General features: G+C 51.2%; 1 protein-coding gene across 2 annotated transcripts in view; it reads left to right on the top strand.

Moving 5' to 3' along the window:
* Positions 1-1,264: 1,264 nt before the first annotated feature.
* Positions 1,265-20,493, top strand: part of PMP22 (peripheral myelin protein 22) — a 30,542-nt gene continuing 11,313 nt past the window's right edge. Inside the window, exons 1-3 of one of the 2 annotated variants that reach the window (XM_059148078.1) lie at positions 1,265-1,451; positions 5,806-5,917; positions 7,214-7,313. In XM_059148078.1, coding sequence (XP_059004061.1) covers positions 5,840-5,917; positions 7,214-7,313 — 178 coding nt within the window. In that variant the 5' untranslated portion in view covers positions 1,265-1,451; positions 5,806-5,839. Of the gene's footprint in view, positions 1,452-3,903; positions 4,079-5,805; positions 5,918-7,213; positions 7,314-20,493 lie in introns of those variants that run through there. The other variant, XM_059148080.1, reaches the window with a different exon arrangement.

Here is a 20,493-nt window from a genome sequence, read left to right on the forward strand (position 1 = left end):
CTGGGCACTCCCTCACCCTCTGTGTCGGGGAGGATTGAGGGAGCAACTCTCTGTCTGTCTGTCTCTCTTTCTCTCTCTCTCTCACACACACACCCTAGATAGACACACACACCCCTGTGTTACCTGGTAAGACTGAACCATAACTTGTCTAACCCTACAGCTCACACTGGGCCTCACTTCCATCTGGGCTCCACGAGGGAAAGCAGCTAGAAGGACACCGGGGACCACCTGACACCTTGTGACAGTCTGGCTGGACACAGGAACATTTCGAGGAATGTAAAAAATGGCCCACACCTGAGCTGCATCTCAAGCCACTGACTCAGTCGCTCTGTACACAGGCCCAGGCCAGGCCGTATGCAAAACTCTCTGTCGTTTTAATGAGCAGTCAGATCTAATGGGACCCAAGGCTGGGTTACACTGTTTCACCGGGACCGGAGAGATCCTGGCTGGGAGCAGAATGGGGAGAGGGCCTTTGGGACCCCCTTCTGCCTGCGGAGCCCAATGAAACATAAAGTGTTTGTGACAGAGAAAGGCTTCCCCAAACTCTACAGAGCACTACAAGGGGCCTCGCCCTCCCCGGACATAAGGGGTGGGGAAATTGCCAGAATTCCAAGAGACTCCTTCAAAACAACCAAGTGTCCTTGTCTCAGTGTTTCTACCCAGGAGAACTTGCTAGAGATGCAGGACACTTTCTGAGAGCCTGAAGGAACAGTGCAAAGAGCCCGAAGAAGACGGCACCTTCGTGTGTCTGCCTCTTTGCGACTTTTGCAATCAGCAATCTAGCCTGTCCTGCCGGACGGGCTGGAAGAGCTTCATCAGAGACTTGTTTACTTGAATAGGATTATCTCAGGAAGGTCAGCATTATCTGTGTGCAATGTTGGGGCTCCTGCAAACCATGATGTTGATTAAAAATGAGACTCATTCTGCAGGTAACACATATGACACGATGCACACCGACCCTTTGCATGGTGGATTTCCTCCTTGCAGAATTCCCCGGAGGGGTGAGAGGTGGGGTGCTGGGAGCTGGCACACAGGCTGGCACAAGTGGGAGCAGGCTTGGCTTCCCAGGTTGCAGGCATATCCCAAGTCCTTTCCCTGTTGAGCCCAGGTTCTCCATGCTCCGGGGGGCCCCTTGGGATCACTATGTTTTGGCAAGTATACAAAACTGGACGCTGTCTCTTTAAGTAGTAGAGGCTGAGAAGCTCTCAGGCCACCATGACATATCCCAGCATTGGACCAGCCCCTGAATAAACTGGAAAGACGCCTGGTCTGGCTTCAGTTACAAGGAGCACCACCAGGAAACATCTCGGGGATCCTGGTTGCAAGCAGTGGGGCTTAGAGTCTGCCTGCCCGTCTCTCCGTCGCCCTGTGGGGAGGGCCTTGCCTTGGCGTCCCTTGTGTTTGACTGCAAAGAAATCCGCGTGGAGGAAGGGGTTACACCGTTTGGCCTGGTGAGTCTTCTTGGCAAACTGTCCCTCTGGATAGTATGTGCTTATGCTTCTGGGAGAGCTGCCTGATCCCCCACTCGCTGCAAACCACGACTGGAAGGGATTGCAGTGGAGATGGTGCATTGTGTTGGAACTGACAGAAAATTAGAGGATGTTTTAAATCCCTGATGAGGAACTGGCTGTATACTCCGGCTGGGGAGGTGAGAAGGACTATCTGAGAGCATCTAGAAAGACCAGCCCTTCCAGATGTGAAGGGAGAAAGGGGGCCCGATGCTATTTCCCTGATGGGAAACAGCTCTGTACACACAGCTGGCAGGGAGACCTCGGGTTGGGAAGCAGGTCAGGGAGAAGTTTCCACCTGTAGCAAAGCACTGACTGGTCCTTGGGTATAGCCAAGCCCCAGGCAGTGTTTCCTTTTCTGCCCTGGGAACCGGACAGGCAGGAGGCAGGCGAGAGGCAGTAAGGGCTGGACCAAAGGATTCCGGTTCACATGCTCTGAAACCCACCACGCGGTACTACCTGCTCATTGACTAAAATATTGGGTTCAGGGAAGAGGAAGGAAACATGCCATGCTTTACAATGTGTGTGCTTTTCTAGATGTATATACTTCACGAAAAAGGTTATTGGGAACAAAAAAAGGAAGAGAAAGAAAATCCCGAGTTCAATATGCTAATATTTGTGAAGTGCTTAGAATAGTCCTCGGGACAAAGTGACCGCATAAATGTTGGTTAAATAAATAAAATAAAAGTCTGAATGGTATAAAGAGAGGCCATGATTCCTGGGGCACTGCTGACCTATAAAATGACCCAGGAGGAGAGAACACAGTGATATTCCTCTTGTTGGTTTTTCTACTTGCATATGAACTTCAGACCTGTGGGATTTCTAAGCTATTTTAGCTTGGTGGAGGGGGCTGTGTGTCTGCCTTGCCTTGAGGGCTAAAGATGATATAATAATAACCATGGTGACAATTTACTGAGTCCTGGTCCCTATGTTCTAGGCATTATGCTAAGTGCTTCACACACTTCATTCCTTTTACTCACCCCCATAAAATAGGCAGTACCAGATCTGCTTGGGGATGGGAAAGCAGAAGCTCATCCAACTTCACCTACTGGCTCAAGTTCACAATCCTGAGTAATCAGGTTTGTCTGAGCCCAGAACCAGAGTCCCTAAGCATTGCCCCATACCCCCCTCTCCCAGGGCGCATGTAAAGTCCTGTTAAAGTTCCTGCCACGTAATGGGCGTTGAGTGAAATTTTTACATGTTACCTTCTTTTTAGCCTCATAATATAAAAATTTTAAAAAAACCATTGTTTTAAGACTATTTCAGATAATGTACTTTTACTTAAAGATAAGAATATGCCATCAGCTACCCCAAGCAGCTACATTCAAAGAGTAAAGTCTTATGGAACCGTTTGACTCATTTAAAGCGATAAGGTTTTATGACACAGGACACTAGCAGGAGTGTGTGTGCCCGTGGGTGTGAAAGGGCTGCATTAGTAAGCAAAGACATTTAGAATCCACATTAAGTCTCCTTGTTGGTGCATCAAGAGTCTCGAATGGGAGAGACTCACTAGGGCCCACCTGTGCCACGCCCAGAAGGGCTAGCCTCTCTCCCCATGACGCTGGGCGGACCACGTTCAGGCGACTATGAATCAGCGGATTTCCCTGGCTGTTCTTCCCCGACCTCCAATGGCCAACTCCCCACCCTATGGCCGGGATGCCAGCCGAGGCTGGGAGCCTGGCCAGGAGCTTACCCACTTGTGGTCTGGTTTTGCCCAGGTTAGGAGGAGTCAGACCCCCTTCCCACCGCACCGCCCCCATCCCGCACCCAGGGATGCTGTTCTGTGGACGGCGGGACTCTCCCTCCTCCCGCTAATTCTCACCCAAGCAGGGCCCGCCAGTGGCTCCCCCTGTGTCCTCGGAACCCGGCACACCACCTAAGTGCAGACACTGACAGCGCGGGCACGCGGGCGCGGGGCAGGTGTGCCCCGGTAAAATGCCAGGGCAGGTCAGGCGCGCCCGCACCCTAGAGGAGAGAGAGGCCTTCCAGCGCTTAAGTGCCTGCTCCCCCCTTCCTGGAGGAGAGGAATCCAGCCTTGGCCCCCAGCGTGGGCGCAGTCCGCCTGCGCGCGCCCAGAAGCCCAGCGCTGGGCACCGGCGGGGGCGACCTTGGGAGGGCTCTTCCCACGTGGCTGAGGGGGCGGAGGGACCAGTTTATTGGCCTGCACTTGGTTCCAGGAACTCGGGGAGCCAGAGGAAGCGGAGGTGAGAACGCTCAGCTGCGCCTAGTTGCGAGTAAAAGTCGCAGCGGTTTTGCAGGGATCGACTTTCTCCTGGGGCGGATTGAAGGCCGAGTAACTGTCTCCTGCCTGCCCTCCCTCCTGCCCTCTCTCCTCCCTGAGGCCCGCCCCCCTGCACACGCTGACCCAGGGACACACCCTACTGCAGCGACGCAGACAGGGCGTTGTTCCCGTTAAAGGGGAACGCCGGGAGCCTCCCTCTGGCCCCTCGCTTCGCGCGCGCAGCCCCGCAGCGCAGCTGTCTTCGGGGACGCCAGCAGCAGAGCAAACGCACCGAGAGTTTGTGCCGGAGGCAACTTTGAGGATCAGGGACAGCCATCCCCTTTGGGCTGTAAGTGCTTTGGTAGGGGAAAGTGGATGAGATGGAGGAGAGACGTGGGCTTCTTCCGTCGATGGTGCCAGAAGGCGCGGAGCAGGCGCGGGCTTTGGGCTGGCTGGGTCTTCGAGGTGTCTTTCTGAGCTCAGACAGACAGACACGTCTTACGGTCTATCTTGCATAGTTCTTACGGGACTTGCAGGGATTCGGCGTGGCCTGCCTTATGGTACATAAATCATAAGGGGCCGAGTGTTGGTGTCCGGAATGTGGGGCAGGGACTGAGCAGCTTTCGTCTCGCTGGAGAAGCGCCTACTTGAGGACTCATTGGAAAATTGGTCCCTGCGGTGGACACCTTGGGAGAGGGCTGCTGGACCCCTGTGGTCCCCCAATTTCTAGCCACAAACCTCTTTCCGATTAGCCTTCTCTGCCCCTCTCTGGCTCTAGGAGCCACTGGATTTAATTTAAACCTTCTGGGAGACCTCGGGATACCGGGCTTTCTTCTTCCCGGACATTCCAGGGCTCTTTTGAATGTATTGCTAACGGAGCGCAGCGGAGGGGCCTGGTACTCTGGGTACTTTAAAAACGGAGTTATTGAAATGTCGTCTCTCTGGCCCAAGGCCCTGTGCTGAAACAGTCCCCCCAAGTGCAGCAGGGTTTTCACAGCCATACGTATCCTCTAACGGGTCACACGGGTCTTCAGTTCCCCAAGGTCTGTAAAAATGAGGGACTAGGACCGCACAACTGCTCCGAGATGTCCTGCCAGCTCTGGTAGGCTGCGGTTCTCCTGGGACTCAACCCTGCGTCCTCCGCCTCTCCCTCCCACCGGACGTCTGGCCCCCTCCATGCAGGCTCCTGGGCGCGCGTCCCGGAACGCAGAGGCTGGACCGGATTGCGTCTCGGCTGTGCATGCCGGGGGCGCGGCCGGGACCCCGGCGATCGGCAAGTGGCCAGCCCGGGAGCGCTGGGCCCGGCCCGCCGGGGCCGCCTGGGGAAGCGCGCGGTGGGCGGGAAGCGCAGGGTCGGGCCACTCTCTGGGCCACTCTTTCCTGCCCACACTCCCCCGGTCTGCGCCTCCTCTCCGGAGCCGCCCGTGTCGATGCCAGGCGGAGCTGGGGCCAGGACGGCTCCCCAGCGCTGGCAGAAGCGGGTGGAAACTCGGAAACTAACGGAATGCGGAGCGCGCCGGGTCTGGGCAACCAGCTTCCCGCCACGCGCTCTCCCTCACAGCGTGCCGCCAGTGTCCCCAGGCCTCCGGCAGAAATCTGGGCGCCTATCCCCTGACCCTCCACCTCCTCCTCCGTAGGAAAAGGGGCAGACTCTTCTTCTGTCCCCTTCCCCACGTGGGGTTGGGCTCGCAGGCAACCCCGAGTGGGTGGACATGTGCCGCGGCCTCCGCTCGTCCTTCGGGGAAAACCTCTCTTCCCGGGATGACTTAGACGTGCGTACCCCTTGTTTTGTTCCCAAAGCAAAGGGATTTTTTGTCGCAGGCAGGCCCCGCGGCTGCCGGGCGGGGATGCTGCGGTCGGCTGCTGCCCTCTCTCGGCCGGCCCCCGGGAGGCGTGCAGGCGCCCGGGCCGGGCCGAGCCGGGCCGGGCCAGGCGGGCGGGCGGGCGGGCGGGCGCGGTGCCAGCCCCCTGCATTCCGCCGGCGCTGGGACCCTCCCTCCGCGCGCTCCTCCTCCGTCGCTCGCTCGCGCCGGTTGGTTCGGCCTCACGTCCAGCCTCGGCTCTCTTTCCTGGCAGGCAGGAACTCCGCTGAGCCCAACTTGCCGCCACAATGCTCCTCCTGTTGCTGGGTATCATCGTCCTCCACGTCGCGGTGCTGGTGCTGCTGTTCGTCTCCACCATTGTCAGCGTGAGTGCCCGGCGGGCGGCGGGAGGGGCACCCCGAGCTCCCCTCTCCTCCCCACCCATGCCCTTCTCTCCCCCCAACCCCTGTCCCACTCTTCCCCCCACCCTTGTCCCAAGGCTCCGGCCTCCCCCGGGCGACGATTCCTGCCTGGCTCCCTCTAGTTCAGCGCCCTGAGACAACGTAAAGTCTCAGACGTCCCCGCGGGGCGTTTTGCAGTTTCTGGCAATCCGCTCCCTTTCAGTTGTTTTGAGAAAACCGGAGCAGAGTCAGGGGTAGGAAGGAAGCAATCGTTGGTCCAGGTTAGCTGCGCAGGCCTCCGGATAATGTCGGTACAGAGCCAGAGTTCTCCGTCTTTCCTTTGATGAGATTGCGTAGCATTTCCCCCCCATCCCTCGCTGTAGATTCATGGAGTAAGGAAGCAGAGTATTAATGAAGTTTTGTTTTACTTCACATGCCACAGGTCAGCTGGACAGCTAAGTTCATAAAACACCCCTGGAGGGCTGGATATTGGAAGGTTAACATGGGCTCCTCCAAAAAAAGAATTCACAGTCCTGGGTCTGCTTTATGATGGGGACCCAGAGCCTTCCTCTATTAAGCCTCCAGTATAGGAACAGGTCATCAGGGTATAACTGATGTCACACACCCATCAGACATCTAGCACATTCGATTTGAGACTTCAGGCAGTGAGGTGACTGTGGCTTTAACTTTTTTAGGTAGGGGCAAAGTCCAGGCATGCGATTTTTCCCCTCTGGTTGAAAGGTTGAGAGAGAATTATGTCGGAAGGAGAAATATTGATGTTGGGGACTTGTGGGTTGTGCTATCATTTATAAGCGTCTTTACAATGTCTTAATTAATCTTGTTGGATTAGTAGGAATTATGGGTAAGGAGACAGTCTCCGAGGGGTGGTGGTTTTGGGGCTGCTGACACTCAGGAGATCAGGGAGGGGAGCTGGTTTGAATGTAGGTGTCCTGGGCTGAGTCCGAGCCTTGTTCTTCTATGGTACATATTTCTGCACATACTAGCTCACACGCATGTGCTACTTTTTTTAAAAAACAAAGTGCTTTTCACTTACAAACACTGCCCTCTGGCAGCACCATGTCTGAGCCAGCCCCCATCTCTCTCATTTCCCCCACCCCCGCATGACTGTGGCCTCTGGCCAGGCGCAGCAGGCAGGGCAGGGGGCAGGCTAGAGAGATGGGTGGGTGGATGAGGCTGCTCTTGCTTTCCCTTGGTCTTCACCCTCCCCTTCCCTTCGCTCCTCCCCAGCTTGTCTGATTGATCATGTCTGGTTCTTCCTAGCAATGGGTCGTGGGCAATGGACACGCAACCGACCTGTGGCAGAACTGTAGCACCTCTTCCTCGGGCAACGTCCTCCACTGCTACTCATCATCCGCGAACGGTGAGACTGGGGTTTTGCTTGTCCAGATCTGCGGGTGCTGTGTTTCTCAGTCCAGACCTGGAAACACTTGTTCTTAGAAGACACAGCTCCATTTTGCTGGGGTGGGGCAGAATGCAATGGGGACCAGGAATCCAAGATTAAAGGAGAGAGATAGCAGTTTCCCTGGCTAGGCCAAGATCCTGGTTATGTTGTACATTATCTCTGCCTGGAAAGATGCCCTAGAGCTCCCCCTTATCACTTGATGTAATGCTCCTTGTAAACAAAATAACTCAGATACAGATAAGTTAGCTCAATGGCAAGACTTTAGGCTAACCCCATTGGGACTTTGGCCCCAACCAGCATCTTTGGTGGTTGCTGTCTCTATCCAGAAATTTCTTGCTTCTGCCTTTTTCAGTGATGGTCCCAAAGGTAGTTGTTGGTCCAGCATTTGGTCCTCCATTTACAAGACTGCTTTTCTAGGTCGTGGGTCTCACTCCTGCCATTTAGCATCAAAACCTTAGAGTCTTTCCTTGTGGCAAGATGGGGACTCCAAGCTATTTGCAGAATGCTAAATTCTGGGAGGGTCCTTCATCCAGAGGATTTTGTCTCTTCTCTGTTCCCCCCCGCCCCGCCGTGTCCCCCCCCCCCCCCCCATCGCTTGTGAGATATTTGAAACCAGGCATATTTGGAATCAAGTGAAGGGGATAATTGGCTGCGAAACACCCACTAGACACCTTAAGTACTCAGAGAGAGCATTACAGGGGATCAGGGAGTCCTGTGTCTGGATGTGGAGAGGCCAAGGTAAAGAGAGTGCATTCTTTTGGGCAGCTAGGCGCTGTTTAGTGGCATCATGGCCCCTGGGAGGGGCTGTAGTGCTTGGCTTTGAGGATATAGTGGGCGTGGCTTGGCACAGTCTCCTGTTTCAAAGGAGGTGCCCTCAGCCTGGAGAGGGACATCCTAGTAGGATGGGCAGAGAGAGCTTTCTGGACATCCTGGGTTTTAAAAGACCAATGAAGTACGGCTCTCATTGCTGCTGAATGACTGTCCCTCATGATCCAGTTTCCCTGTTGAAGATGCTACAACTGATGAGAGAAACCAGTTTAGACCCAGGGCAATAAAGCAGGCAGTGAAGGGAGCCTTCGTTCTGGCTTTGCACAGTGCAGGTTCTTGGCTGGGCTTTGCGTCCTGTGGGCCCAGCACCCGATAATACCCCAGCTGTCGCCAAAGCATTACAAACCAAACATCTCCAACCTCCGTATAAAGAGAAAGTGCTAGAACCGTTATTTGGTAGTTTCTGTGGGGAGGCTAGGTGAGGAGTAGAAAACCCTGGTTTATGTTGTCACTTTCTTGGGTGGGGGAAGGGAAGAAAAGAAAGACCTCTGTCCTTACTGATGCGAGCAGCCCTGAATCTTTTCTCGGAGCGTGTGAAAGATAGAGCATTGAAAACATCCCAGAGGGTGCATAGTGAGTTTGCAGGGTGAGTTGGCAACCAGGCAAATGGATGAAATACTCATGCGTGCCTGAGAATGTGGCCATAGCCCTTCTTGTCCCCAAAGCCACTGCATCCCTTGTCTACCCCGCTTCAGGGTCGGGCTCAAGTTCCCCAAGCCTCAGGATGGGCGGTGCCTCGCTCGCTACTGACACCTGGTGGCCACAAGTGATGATGCGGCCCGAAAAGGTGGCTTTCCCTGAGGGGTGGGGCGTGTCCACAGGCGCCCTTCCCTTAGTGGCGCGGGACCATGTGGGGTTGGCATGGAATCCTAGACTCTTAGAGCCGGAAGGGGGCAGAGGAGCAGCCGTCTAAACCGTGCTCAAACTGGGGAAAAGAGTGGTCTTCACGGTGGGCCTGTTATCGACCCTTTATGCTGCACCTGCCACGATTATAAATGGCTTTTCTCCCAACTTATAGAGGGACCAGTGTTACTTTCATTAGGACACCTTTCGTCTCTTAATTGGCTCTTTATGTGCCAAGCTTTTTCCTTGGGTTCCTTTACAATAACTTTGGGGTCTCTCTTGTGGGCTCCAAATCCATGTGGTTGCTTTGCGGTAGGGAGGCTGGGGGGGGGCACCGAAGAATGGGTTTTCTTCCACGTCTGTCTTTTCCGATGTTTTGAGGGAATCTGGGGACACCCTTAAATAAGCTGGGGTTGTTTGGACTTGAGCTTCTTCTATTTTCTGAATGCATCTACAAACTTTCTGGCTTCATCCTGAACCTGGCTGTAGGTGGAAGTGAAAGAGGCTTCCTAGGGTGGATGCCAACAGGACCTGGCATCCAATGCCTGGCATGGAATGCTTCCCAGGCCCAGAGAATAGAAGGCCTCGGAAACTGGGGGCCTTGCCCTCGATGGCCCTGCGCCTCTTTGAGGATCCAGGGGATACGTGTGCAGGGGTGAATCACTGTGAAGGCGGCAGAGGCCAGATGCCCAAGGAGTGGGGGCAGGCAGGCAGCGCCAGAGTTCAGGGGAGGAAGTGGAAGGGGAGTCTCGCGTGGGAGGTGGGATTTGATCCATCCTTCAGAGGATGGGCCGGATTTAAATAAATACAGGCAAGGAGGACGATGTTCCCTGTCCAGGCAATGACGTGACCGCCAGCAAGGGGGCAGCAATGCAGGGCATTTGTCGGACCAGTTGGCTAGCATTCTGGTTAGGATTAAGATTGGCTGTACGTAACAGAGCATCTTCAAGAAGCAGTGGTTTAAATAAGATCGTTTATGGCACTTTATGAAATTGTCAGAGGCCCAGGCACTTTCTAGCTCCTTTCTTTGCCCTCTCTTTCATTTGGTCCTCATCCTCCTAGACTAAAGGGCTGCTGGAGCTCCAGCCATCTAATATATGCTTCAGACAGCAGAGTGGAGAAAAGAGGAGACGAATGTGTGCCCTTCCCTTTTCATGAAGTATCTCCAGATGGACGACATACTTCTCTTTCTATCTTTTATGGGAACTTAGTCATGCAGCCACACCTAGTTAAGAAGGGAGACCGGGAATATAGTCATCTGGCCTCGTGGGATGCATGGCTTCCCAATTCCTAGAAATTTCATAGGAAGCATCTCCCACTAAGCCTGGTTTGAAACACATCTCTCCAGGGCTTTGACCATCCCCCCCGCTCTATACTCGGTCCTACTGTTTTACCATAGTTCTGCTGGGTCCTTTGCAGTTTCTGAGCAGACCTCCATTGTTTTAGGATTTTTCAAATATTTCATCTCTCCTCTGTCCTGGGTTCCATCCACCATCCTGCCTTTCTGACAAAGCCCCATGTCGGAAAGTGTATAACCCTTAGACTTCCCTCTGTTTCTCTCTGTCTCCAGTCATTAAGTCTTTAGACTTATTGTTTCATGACGTCTTTGGGATGTTTGTTTTTTTCCAGCCTCCATCTCTTGTGAACTCCAGACCTGCATAGCCAGCCATTTACCAGACATTTCCACAGGGATGTCTCAGAGGCACCCCTGAACTAGTCAGTGTGTACCTTCCTCCACCAAACCTACCTCTTTGACAGTTTCTAGGATTTTATTTTATTTTATTTTATAAGATTTTATTTATTTATTTGACAGAGAGAAAGATCACAAGTAGGCAGAGAGGCAGGCAGAGAGAGAGGGGGAAGCAGGCTCCCCGCTGAGCAGAGAGCCCGATGCGGGCCTCGATCCCAGGACCCTGAGATCATGACCTGAGCTGAAGGCAGAGGCTTAACCCACTGAGCCACCCAGGCACCCCAGTTTCTAGGATTTTAGTGAACTCGGCTCGTGTCTGCAGCCGGCCTGGATGTGTTCCCTCCTTCCTCCTCATAGCACCCTTATAGCTCCCTCATAGCTACCCCCTGCCCGCCTCCCCTGCCCTGGCCACTGGCTATTCCCTTGAAGGTCACCATGCCTCTAGGACTTATCAGGGCCACAGAGAAGGCCCCCAAACACTTCACCTTGCTTGTTTCTTTGTAACTAAGTTTTCACATTGACTCCAGGGTGATAATTTTAAAAATACAAAGCCATGCCTATGACTCTGGATTTGAAGAATTTCAGAGTCCTCTCCTTGGTCTTAATCCTCAGATGGAGATCTCTCCCCAATATCATAGGAAACTACCTGAATGATCTATTCCCGTGAAACCTCACTGCTTATTTCTTCTTCTCATCTTGGAACTTTCTTGATCATAAACTTCCCATCTCAGGTCTTTCCCTTTCTCCCCTCCTCTGTTCTTTGTGTACAGCTATTCTGTGGGTGCCTGTCCTCTACCAGATACCACTGTAGACACTGAGGATGTCAGAGTGAACAAGAGCCTGCATTTTACTGGGTGAAATGAACAACCAAGAAACTTGGATAATTTGGGGCAGGGAAGGGAACTATAAAGAGAACGAAACAGACTAATGTGTCATGAGGGATTGGGGTGGGGAAGGGAGCCTCTTGCAGGAGTGACCCCCCCTTGGGGATGACCAGGAGTCAGCCGTATGAACATCTGGAGAAGGTTCCAGGCAGAGGGGCCAACCAGCGCAGGCTCTCTGGGCAAGGAAGGGGCCTGGCAGCATTGAGGGACAGAGGGCAGACAAGATAGCGGGAAGACAGAGGCGAAGGGTAGAATAGCATGCTGGCCTGTAGCTCGTTCCAGAGCCTAGTAAGCAGTTTGGTACATTCGGGTGCATTTCTACCTTTTACTGTCCATTTAGACCTGCTGTGTTTTACGTGCATCTCGGTCCATTTTTTTCCAAGTTGGAGCAGCAGTCCAGATCATCTGTAAGGCAGAACACATCAGAAACTTTGCATGGTAGAAAAGCACTGATGCATGTCTGGCCATTGTCCCGAGACAAGAGATTCTTACTCAACGTTGCTTTCTTTTCCTCTGCTGCTTTGCCCATCTTTCTCATTGAGATCTTTTACTTTCACACGAAATCCCATAGGGATCTATCCATTTCCCATCTAATTTTCAAAATAGCTATAAATGTTATTTCCTGGTAGGAAATTAGGATCCAGTAACAAATAGTTTCTTTCTGTTTTGAGTAAGAAAGCGGAGCCTTGGGGTGAGGCAGGCAGGACCCGTGGGGGTGGCGTCTGTATAAGCTACATCCATCCGGAGACAGAGGAGGCCAGTTCCTAGAGCCTTGGTTTTCAAATTAATGAGATCTGAGCAGCTCCGGCTGGGATCTGGGGAGCAGGGGCGATGCACCAACCTTCTCCCCAAGTCCCGAAGGTGCCTGTCTCCTTGGAGCCCTTACGCCATGCGTGAGTTTAAAATCTACTGACCCAGAAAGTTTGGCAAAATGTGTCTTGCGTTGACCGAACTAATGCTTTTTGTTTTGAATACTCCATATTGTGCACATTTTAGGTCCCAGTGCACACAGGCATTCTCCCAACGCTTTGTTTTATCTGCATGGACCTGGTGGGTAGCAGAATGAATCAGAGTTCTGGAGTCGGGCTGTGGGCTGCTTGGGGCTCCGGGAGCTGGAAGGGCTCAGACCTGACTTGCCGGCCCTTTGCTTGGCTAGCTCTTCATTGGTTGCAGAGACATGATCTTTCCTAAAACCCATCCCCCCATGCCCTGCCCCCACTTAAAAAGTCCTTCTTTGTCTCAGAACGGAACTGACCATCCGGAGGTGTTAGGCACATAAAACGTATGCATTCTTGAATTCTTTTCATTTCATTCTGAACACAAAAGTGTGATGGAAAAAACCAGGCTCTCTTTCAGTCTGTCCCCAGAACATCCAGCGCCACCTCGGTGGTCACTTGTCTGTGTCTTCCCTGATTCCAGATTTCTCTCTCTCTCTCTCTTTTTTACATCCATTTGGTGGCCTTCTCATTTCGGCAAGGGCATCAGACCATTTCCTTGTCTGTGGCTCAGCTCTTGGTCAGTTTGGAGAGAACACAGGAGACCCTCTGCATTTATGGGCTCATGTTTTGCAATTTAAAATCTTCCCGGCTCTCTGGGCCAACCCACAATCTCTGCCCAAGTAACGGCTCTTGATTTTACAGGCCCCTGTGGGTTGCCGAGGCCCTGGCAGGCAAGGGAGGGGCAAGGAAGGGGATGCGGTGTCAGAATGCTCATGTTTCAAGCCTCGAAGTTTCTCATCAGACGCCAACGTCCAGGAGTTCGCCCTGCATGCGTGTTCAAATCTGGGTCTGAACCACACGGCCCTTGAGGCTCACGGTCTTTGCTCTTTCAGAAATTTAAATTGCATTTCCAGGATCCAGCAGAGTCAAGAAAGCATCTCTTATATTTCAGGAGCAGGGATTGGCCGTAATGGGGCTGAGGTTGTGGGTGTTGGTTTTCAGGGCCCGAGAGAGGGATGTCTGGCACAAAGCCTCCTGGGTGTGTTGTTGTGGACACACACGTAGACTCCCAATGTTGGCAGGGACCTGGGAGGTCATCAAGTCCATCCCTCTTTCCCGCTGCACCTTGCTTCAGACACCTTTCTGCTACGCCCGTCCCATGTTCATCCTACCAGTGACGGGGACCTCACTACCTTTCAAGAGAGCCTCTTTCATTTTTTTTTTTTTTAAGATTTTATTTATTTATTTGACAGACAGAGATTACAAGTAGGCAGAGAGGCAGGCAGACACAGAGGAAGGGAAGCAGGCTCCCCACTGAGCAGAGAGCCCGATGTGGGGCTCGATCCCAGGACCCTGGGATCATGACCTGAGCTGAAGGCAGAGGCTTTACCCCACTGAGCCACCCAGGCACCCCTACCTCTTTCATTTTTAAAGAGCTAACACCACAGTCCCTTTCATTTATATTCCTCAAATATGTTGAGCGCATCCACAAACTGACGCCGTAGAGCTGAACAAGAAGGACTGAGTCTCTGCTCTAGTGGGGCTCACGGTGACTTTTAGGGGGACACCCAGAGTATACAATAAATACTCAGGGGCAGAGAGAGGAAAGGATTCTGAAGGAGACAGAATGATGACATAGAAAGTCGCCAGGGTCAGGGGAACTGGTTATGGAAGGCTTTTTCCCTTCCGGTTTTGTGGCTGGAGACAGGAAGGACTGGTCATGGGAAGAACCACAGGAAGAATATTCCAGGAGGTAATGGAAAGAGGCCAGTGTTGGCTGAGTGTGCTGACTGGAGGAGTAGGGGGTGGGGGGTGAGGCGGGAGAGGGGAGGGCAGGAAGAAAGGCACAGGGTCTAGAGCTGAGTGTTGGGATATCCCAGTGATTAAACGGGGTACGGAAAGGAGTTAGCCAAAGGGACTGGGAAAGAGTGGCCAGTGATACAGAAGGGGAGCCGTGAGTCATTGTCATAAGTGGTGTCTCTGTTAGACCCAAGTCTGTCCCCTCTTAGGTCTGCTCATTTCCGACGGTTTCCTTCCTGCCTGATGGGCTGGACTGGGGTTTGACCAGGTTGCCTGGTTTTAAACTTCTGAAGCGTCCCTAGGCTGACTTCAAATATTCAGAGACCCCAGTTTTGTCTTCGAGGCTCTCCGCTTGTCTGGGTGATGCCTCCTTCCTTCCGTGGCTTCTCCCGGACTGGCTAGATTCCTCAGAAATCCCAGCTATGTCACGTTCTGCCTCTAGAGAACGGGCATGAGCCGCTTCCTACCCCTCGGAACCTGGGGTGGTGGTTTGACTACCACGTAGATGAACGGAGAATGGGGACCTCATTACCTTGCCACACCAGTCTCGCTCCTCCCTCCCTAGCTGCGGTGACTTCGAAAGCTAAAGAAAGCAGGCTCGTTTAATTCATCAGATTTCAAACGTATTATTCAACCTCTCAGTAACCTCTGTGTATTGTGGTGGAAAGCCCAGTGCAGTAGACCTCAGGACTCCTTGCTTTTTTTTTTTTTTTTTTTGCCCTGGGCCCGCCTCTAACGACCTGAGAACCTGGGACGGTGTCTGGGTTGCCTAGCAGAGCGAGCATGCAGGTCGGGCCTAGAGTTGGCACCTACCACATCAGGTCCTGAGTGGGGGTGGCCTCTGAGACGGGCCTTGGAAATTAGGTAGGATGTCAGTAGCTGTGCAGGGGAGAGTAGGGTGTTGTGCTAGGGGAAGGGAAGGGGCGGTGGTTACTGTGCCCACTCTAAGTCTTAATCACCATGATGCTTGGCTTTTCTGAAAATAATTCCAGGATTGGAAGGAGAGGGGGCTTCTGGTGATTATTATGTGGGGAATGCCTTTCAAACCCAAAGATCCCGAGAACAACGCAGCCATTCCCGCTCACCCTCTGTGCTCTCTTGAATAATACAGTTCATAAACAATGGCTTTTGGTCCTCGAAGGCCATTTTTCTGGCCAAACCCAGTGGTTCCAAGAGGCCTGTTCTTCTTTTTCTTGTTCCTCTTCTTTTTTTTTTTTTTTTTTTTTAAGATTTTATTTCCAAAAGGCCTGTTCTTAAAAAAAAAAAAAAAAAAAAGGTTTTCTGTTGAGTCAGTTTGAAAAACACGAAAATTCTAAAGTTAAGAAGGCTTCTCATATGGCAAGAATTCCTTTCCCCTTTACTGTGTTTCATTACACGTTATAATTCACATCCACGGAAGGAGGTTAATGGACTTGGCCGTGGAACCCATCTCCTCTCTTTTTGTTTTTTTATTCAGCCCTTGGGTCCCGTAACAATTCTTTGAGAAACACGGCCTAGCCTAACCTGATCCTCAGGTTACTAGCGTTTTCCAACTGGAAAATAAGGGAAGCCTCCAACAGCTTCCTATTTTCAGGTACTTTCTGTGCTATATTATATTCCCCTTTCAAGCCCCAGGATTAGTCAGCAGAATAAGCCTTTTTTGGTGTCAAACCACAGATGCAAGTTAGGCTCTGAAAGACTCCTCCTTGTGTCTACGACTAAGCCTGTTAATCAGGAGTACGGTTAATTCAGATTTAGCTGAAACACCTTGACCTGCAGTTTCTTTCTGTGGATTTTGCTCTGGTTAACATGCCCCCTCCCATGACTATGTGTTGAAAAATTTTTCTCCCTGGTGGCCTTCCTCATTCATCTCTTGAGCTCCAGGCGGCTGTCTGTGGGCTGAGAGGCTACACTCAGCTTGCTTCCAGCCTGAGACCTGAACGTCCTTTCAAAGCCGTTGGCTGGTCTGAATGGGGATGAAACTGAAGCCTCCCCACCCACTGGGGTGGGGGACCCAGGCTGGGCTCTGCATGTGCTCCGGCTGGTGGGCAAAGCCCAAGGGCAAAAGCCACATTGTTGAGGATGGAGGCCTCTTGGCAGGTCACCTATTCCTGGAATGCCATGTAAGGAAAATGGCACTGTGATGGTAGGGGAAGGGGAAGGTTTGAGGGTGGGGAGCCAAGCCTTGTTGAGCCTGTGTGTTGTTTTTTTTTTTTTTTTTCATCATCATTATTATTATTATTTTTGGTCACATGCTTTTGAAAGCAGCCCAGTGTTATGCACCTGTGCAATCCCATCGATCTCTTGGAGTTGGGACTCATCCCCTCTGATGGCCTCTTTCTTGGAGGCTTTCTTCTCTCCTGGCCTCCCGGATGTCTGCGGTGACTTTCCCGCCCCTGTCCTTCCTCTCCCTTCCAAGAAAACCGGTTCTTTTGTTGACAGAGTCAGAAAGCTTTTAGGAGTCGCTCAGAGCCCAGCGGGACTCCCTGCGGGGCAAGGAGGATGGGTGGGGCACTTGGCTCTGTGCCCACGATGAAGGACGGACGCGGAAGGTCCCGGATGCTCTGGTACATTTCAAAGTGCTTCATCCTCTCTGAGCCCATAACCCACTGGACTGCAGGCCCCTGGGCTAAGAATACAGCTGTGGGGGCAGATGTCCTTCCTTTACCGCTTAGCTGCCACGGCAGCAGGAATCTGACCTTGAGGCGAGCTTTGATCATAGGGTAACTCAAGCTTGCCCTTATCTGCGGGGGGAGCAGGGTCTGCCTGCACCCGCGGCCCATGTCAGAGAGCTGTCAGCACCTCCTGGACCTGGCAATCTCATTAAAACCACGCCTGCAGAGAGTTTCAGGGCTCTTAATTCCTAGGCTCTGCACCAAGGTTGGAGATGAAAACGTTGCCAGGGGGAATTCCCCAAGTATTCACCCAGGTGTCCACTTGGGGCCAGCCACTGCGCTGGGCCTGGGGGATGACCAGGGGTGCTCATTACTGGCTCAGCGAGTCATCGGAAATTTGCAGTTGGAGAGACAGCGTCGTCCTGCCCTGGGGCTCAGGTAGGAGCTCAGATTTGCCCCTTGGAGTGTTGGTGTCATGTGAAGTTTGCTTCCTATAAAACAGCTTTGTCATTGAGACCTCTGTCCCTTACATCCGTTGTCTCGCTACCCTTAATAATGACATCCCGTACATCTGACTTGCTTTGTGACAGCAGAGGTTGGCCATTACACCCTGCAGGCCGAGTCTGGCCCAAGGCCTGATTTTGTAAGTCAGATGTTACTGGATGAGAGGCCCCACCCATTCATTTACATAGTGACTGAGACCAATTTTGTGCTAAGATGCCAAAACTGAGTATGGCCCCAGAGACCCTACCTTTGGCTTGCAAAGCCTAAAAGAGTCACAGTCTGCCTCTTTCCAGATAATTTGCAAATACTGGCAAATGCATTTGGAGTTCTGGTTGGTCCCCTAGTCATATAGCTTATGGGAACATTATGGTCCCCATTTTTCATTACCAGAGTGACCCAGCCAGAGGTACCCCAGAAACCATACCCTGGAACAGTCCGTACATGCTTATTTGCCCTCGTCCTCCACATCAGCTTTTTAAACGGGGTGGGGGGGGACCCATATCATCCCTGGGCAGAGCTTTCCTATCAGTTCTCTTGATCATTGCGGTAGCCCTGCAAGATAGTTGGTGTGTCATATCAGAGAAGAGAAATCCAAGGCCAAACACATGGTAACTGAGAAGTGAAGCTGGTGGTCAGCAGAAGAGGGTGGCAGAGCCATCTCCTGGGCTGCCCAGCAGTCGGGCTTGGCGTGTCCTCATACAGGATCAAACACCTACCATGCCCCGAGTGGGGATTCCTGCTCTCCTGGTCGAGTCCCATCCGGATGAAGGATTCTGGATCCGGAGAAATGTCCTCCGCACTTCCGAATCTCCTCAGGACATGGTGGGCTTCCTTCTGAATAATCCTATGCACCTTCAGCCAGCCTGTCAGGGCTGGAATGGAGGCTGCTCCCTGCTGGCCCCGTTGGCTCTCTCCCCAGCTCCCCATCTGAGAGCATCCGAGGGAAGAAGTCCCTTTACTCTCTGCAGGTAGAAGACCAGTCCTGTCCAGTTTTCCAAGTGTTCTTTGAATTTTGGATACCTTCTTGTGGCCTGCTGTGCTGCTTTGCCTTGGGATCTTTTAAGTTAGTTTTAATTATTCAAATGTTACAGGAAAGTATTCTCCTTATTAAAAATAAATCTGACGGTGCAGATTTGGTCTTTGAGCAGAGGCCAAACTCTCCTCCATTCTAGCTCCAGATCCTGGGGGTGGCCGTGGGTATCAGTTGGCGTGGCTTTGGCTCTTTCCAGTGAACACACACACACACACCCCTATTTATAAAGCTTTTTGGTGTGTATTTCCATAATGACATCACGTTGTGTGGACACCTTAGTCCTTTCGATGTCTTGGAGATCTAACTCATGACTCTAGTGGTTGCAAAAATATTCCATTGGAGGGATTGACCCTAATTTATTGCCACTCATGGGGGTGATGGTATAATGAGCAATCCTATTCATGTCTCTTTGGGGTATGTTTAAGTATTTATCCACAGTGTAGTGATTAAATGGTGGAGTCCTGTTATTGGCATCTAACAATTTAAATATATTCTGCCAAATTGCCAGTCACAGAAGGTTGATTATATATCATTCATCTGAATGTTCAGGGGTATCTCATACATGTACTCGGTTGACCTTAAGAACCTTTTTGATTTTTGCCAGTGTGATAGATAAACTTTGGCATCACATTCCTTGTGGATTTTCCTTGCATTTTCTTGGATATTAATGAGGTTGAACACCATTACATATGTTTATTGGCTATTCTTTTTTTTTTTTTTAAGATTGTATTTATTTACTTGACAGAGATCACAAGTAGGCAGAGAGGCAGGCAGAGAGAGAGAAGGGGAAGCCGGCTCCCTAGCGAGCAGAGAGCCCGATGCGGGGCTCGATCCCAGGACCCTGAGATCATGACCTGAGCCAAAGGCAGACCCTTAACTGACTGAGCCACCCAGGTGCCCCTCAGATAAGTTTTTAAAGCATTTGACAAGTTCCAGTTGAGATATATTTTAGGTTTGCATTGAATTTGTACATTATGTTGGGAGAAAGCGGCATCTTTAAGACTTCGAGTGTTTCTATCTGGGAAGATAGTATGTCTCTATGTCTTTAGCACTTCTTTTATGTGCTTTATTAAAATGTGTCTGCCTTTCTGAGCCCCGCACCAAAGAACATGAGTCTTTAATTAATTGTATTTTTGTCCTTTTTAAATTTTATTAACAATTGCGCTCCTCAGTAATGAGTCAGTTCATTTTGGCTTCATTTAATTATTTCTTTTTTAACTTCTTAAGTGGAAAGTTTAGTTCATTCTTTGCCAGTATTTGTGATTTTTAGTAAATGCTCCAAGGGCGTGCATTTTCCACTGAGTATGGCTTGGACCACTGCCCACAGATTTGACATTTACTACTCTCTCAATCCCAATCCTGCTGAGCAAAGTTTTAGTTTTCATCTTGATTTCTTTGTCCAAATACTATTTTTAAATTTCCAATCTTTTTTTCACCAATTTGTTTTTCATTCCTACTTTCTGTTTGCCTCAGTTTATGCCTGTATCACTTTTGCTTCCTTTGAGATTCATGGAGATTTACTTGTCACCTAATACATAATGTTTAAGACTGTTCCTTATACATTTAAAAAATAATTTGCGGTCTTTGTTATATGGACACAAATTTTCTGTATAGCTACTAAGTTGAAATGGTTAATTCTGTTACCAGTAATCTCTCTGCTCTGTATTTTTTTCAGTTACTTGATTTGTTTTTCCTGAGAGAGGTATGCTAATGACTTTCACTATGACTGTGACTTTGTCAATTTCTTCTCATCTCCCAATTATCTTTTACTTTATACCTTTTCTGAGCCATGCTATTTTTAAAAAATTTGTATTTATTTATTTAACAGAGAGAGAGAGATTGAGATCACAAGTAGGCAGAGAGGCAGTCAGAGAGAGTGGGGAAGCAGGCTCCCCACTGAGCAGAGAGCCCGATGCGGGGTTCGATCCCAGGACCCTGGGATCATGACCTGAGCCGAAGGCAGAGGCTTAACCCACTGAGCTACCCAGGTGCCTCTGAGCCATGCTATTTTATAGGCATAAAGG

Source organism: Mustela lutreola, chromosome 15, assembly GCF_030435805.1.
Source record: "Mustela lutreola isolate mMusLut2 chromosome 15, mMusLut2.pri, whole genome shotgun sequence".
Taxonomy (NCBI): Eukaryota; Metazoa; Chordata; class Mammalia; order Carnivora; family Mustelidae; genus Mustela; species Mustela lutreola.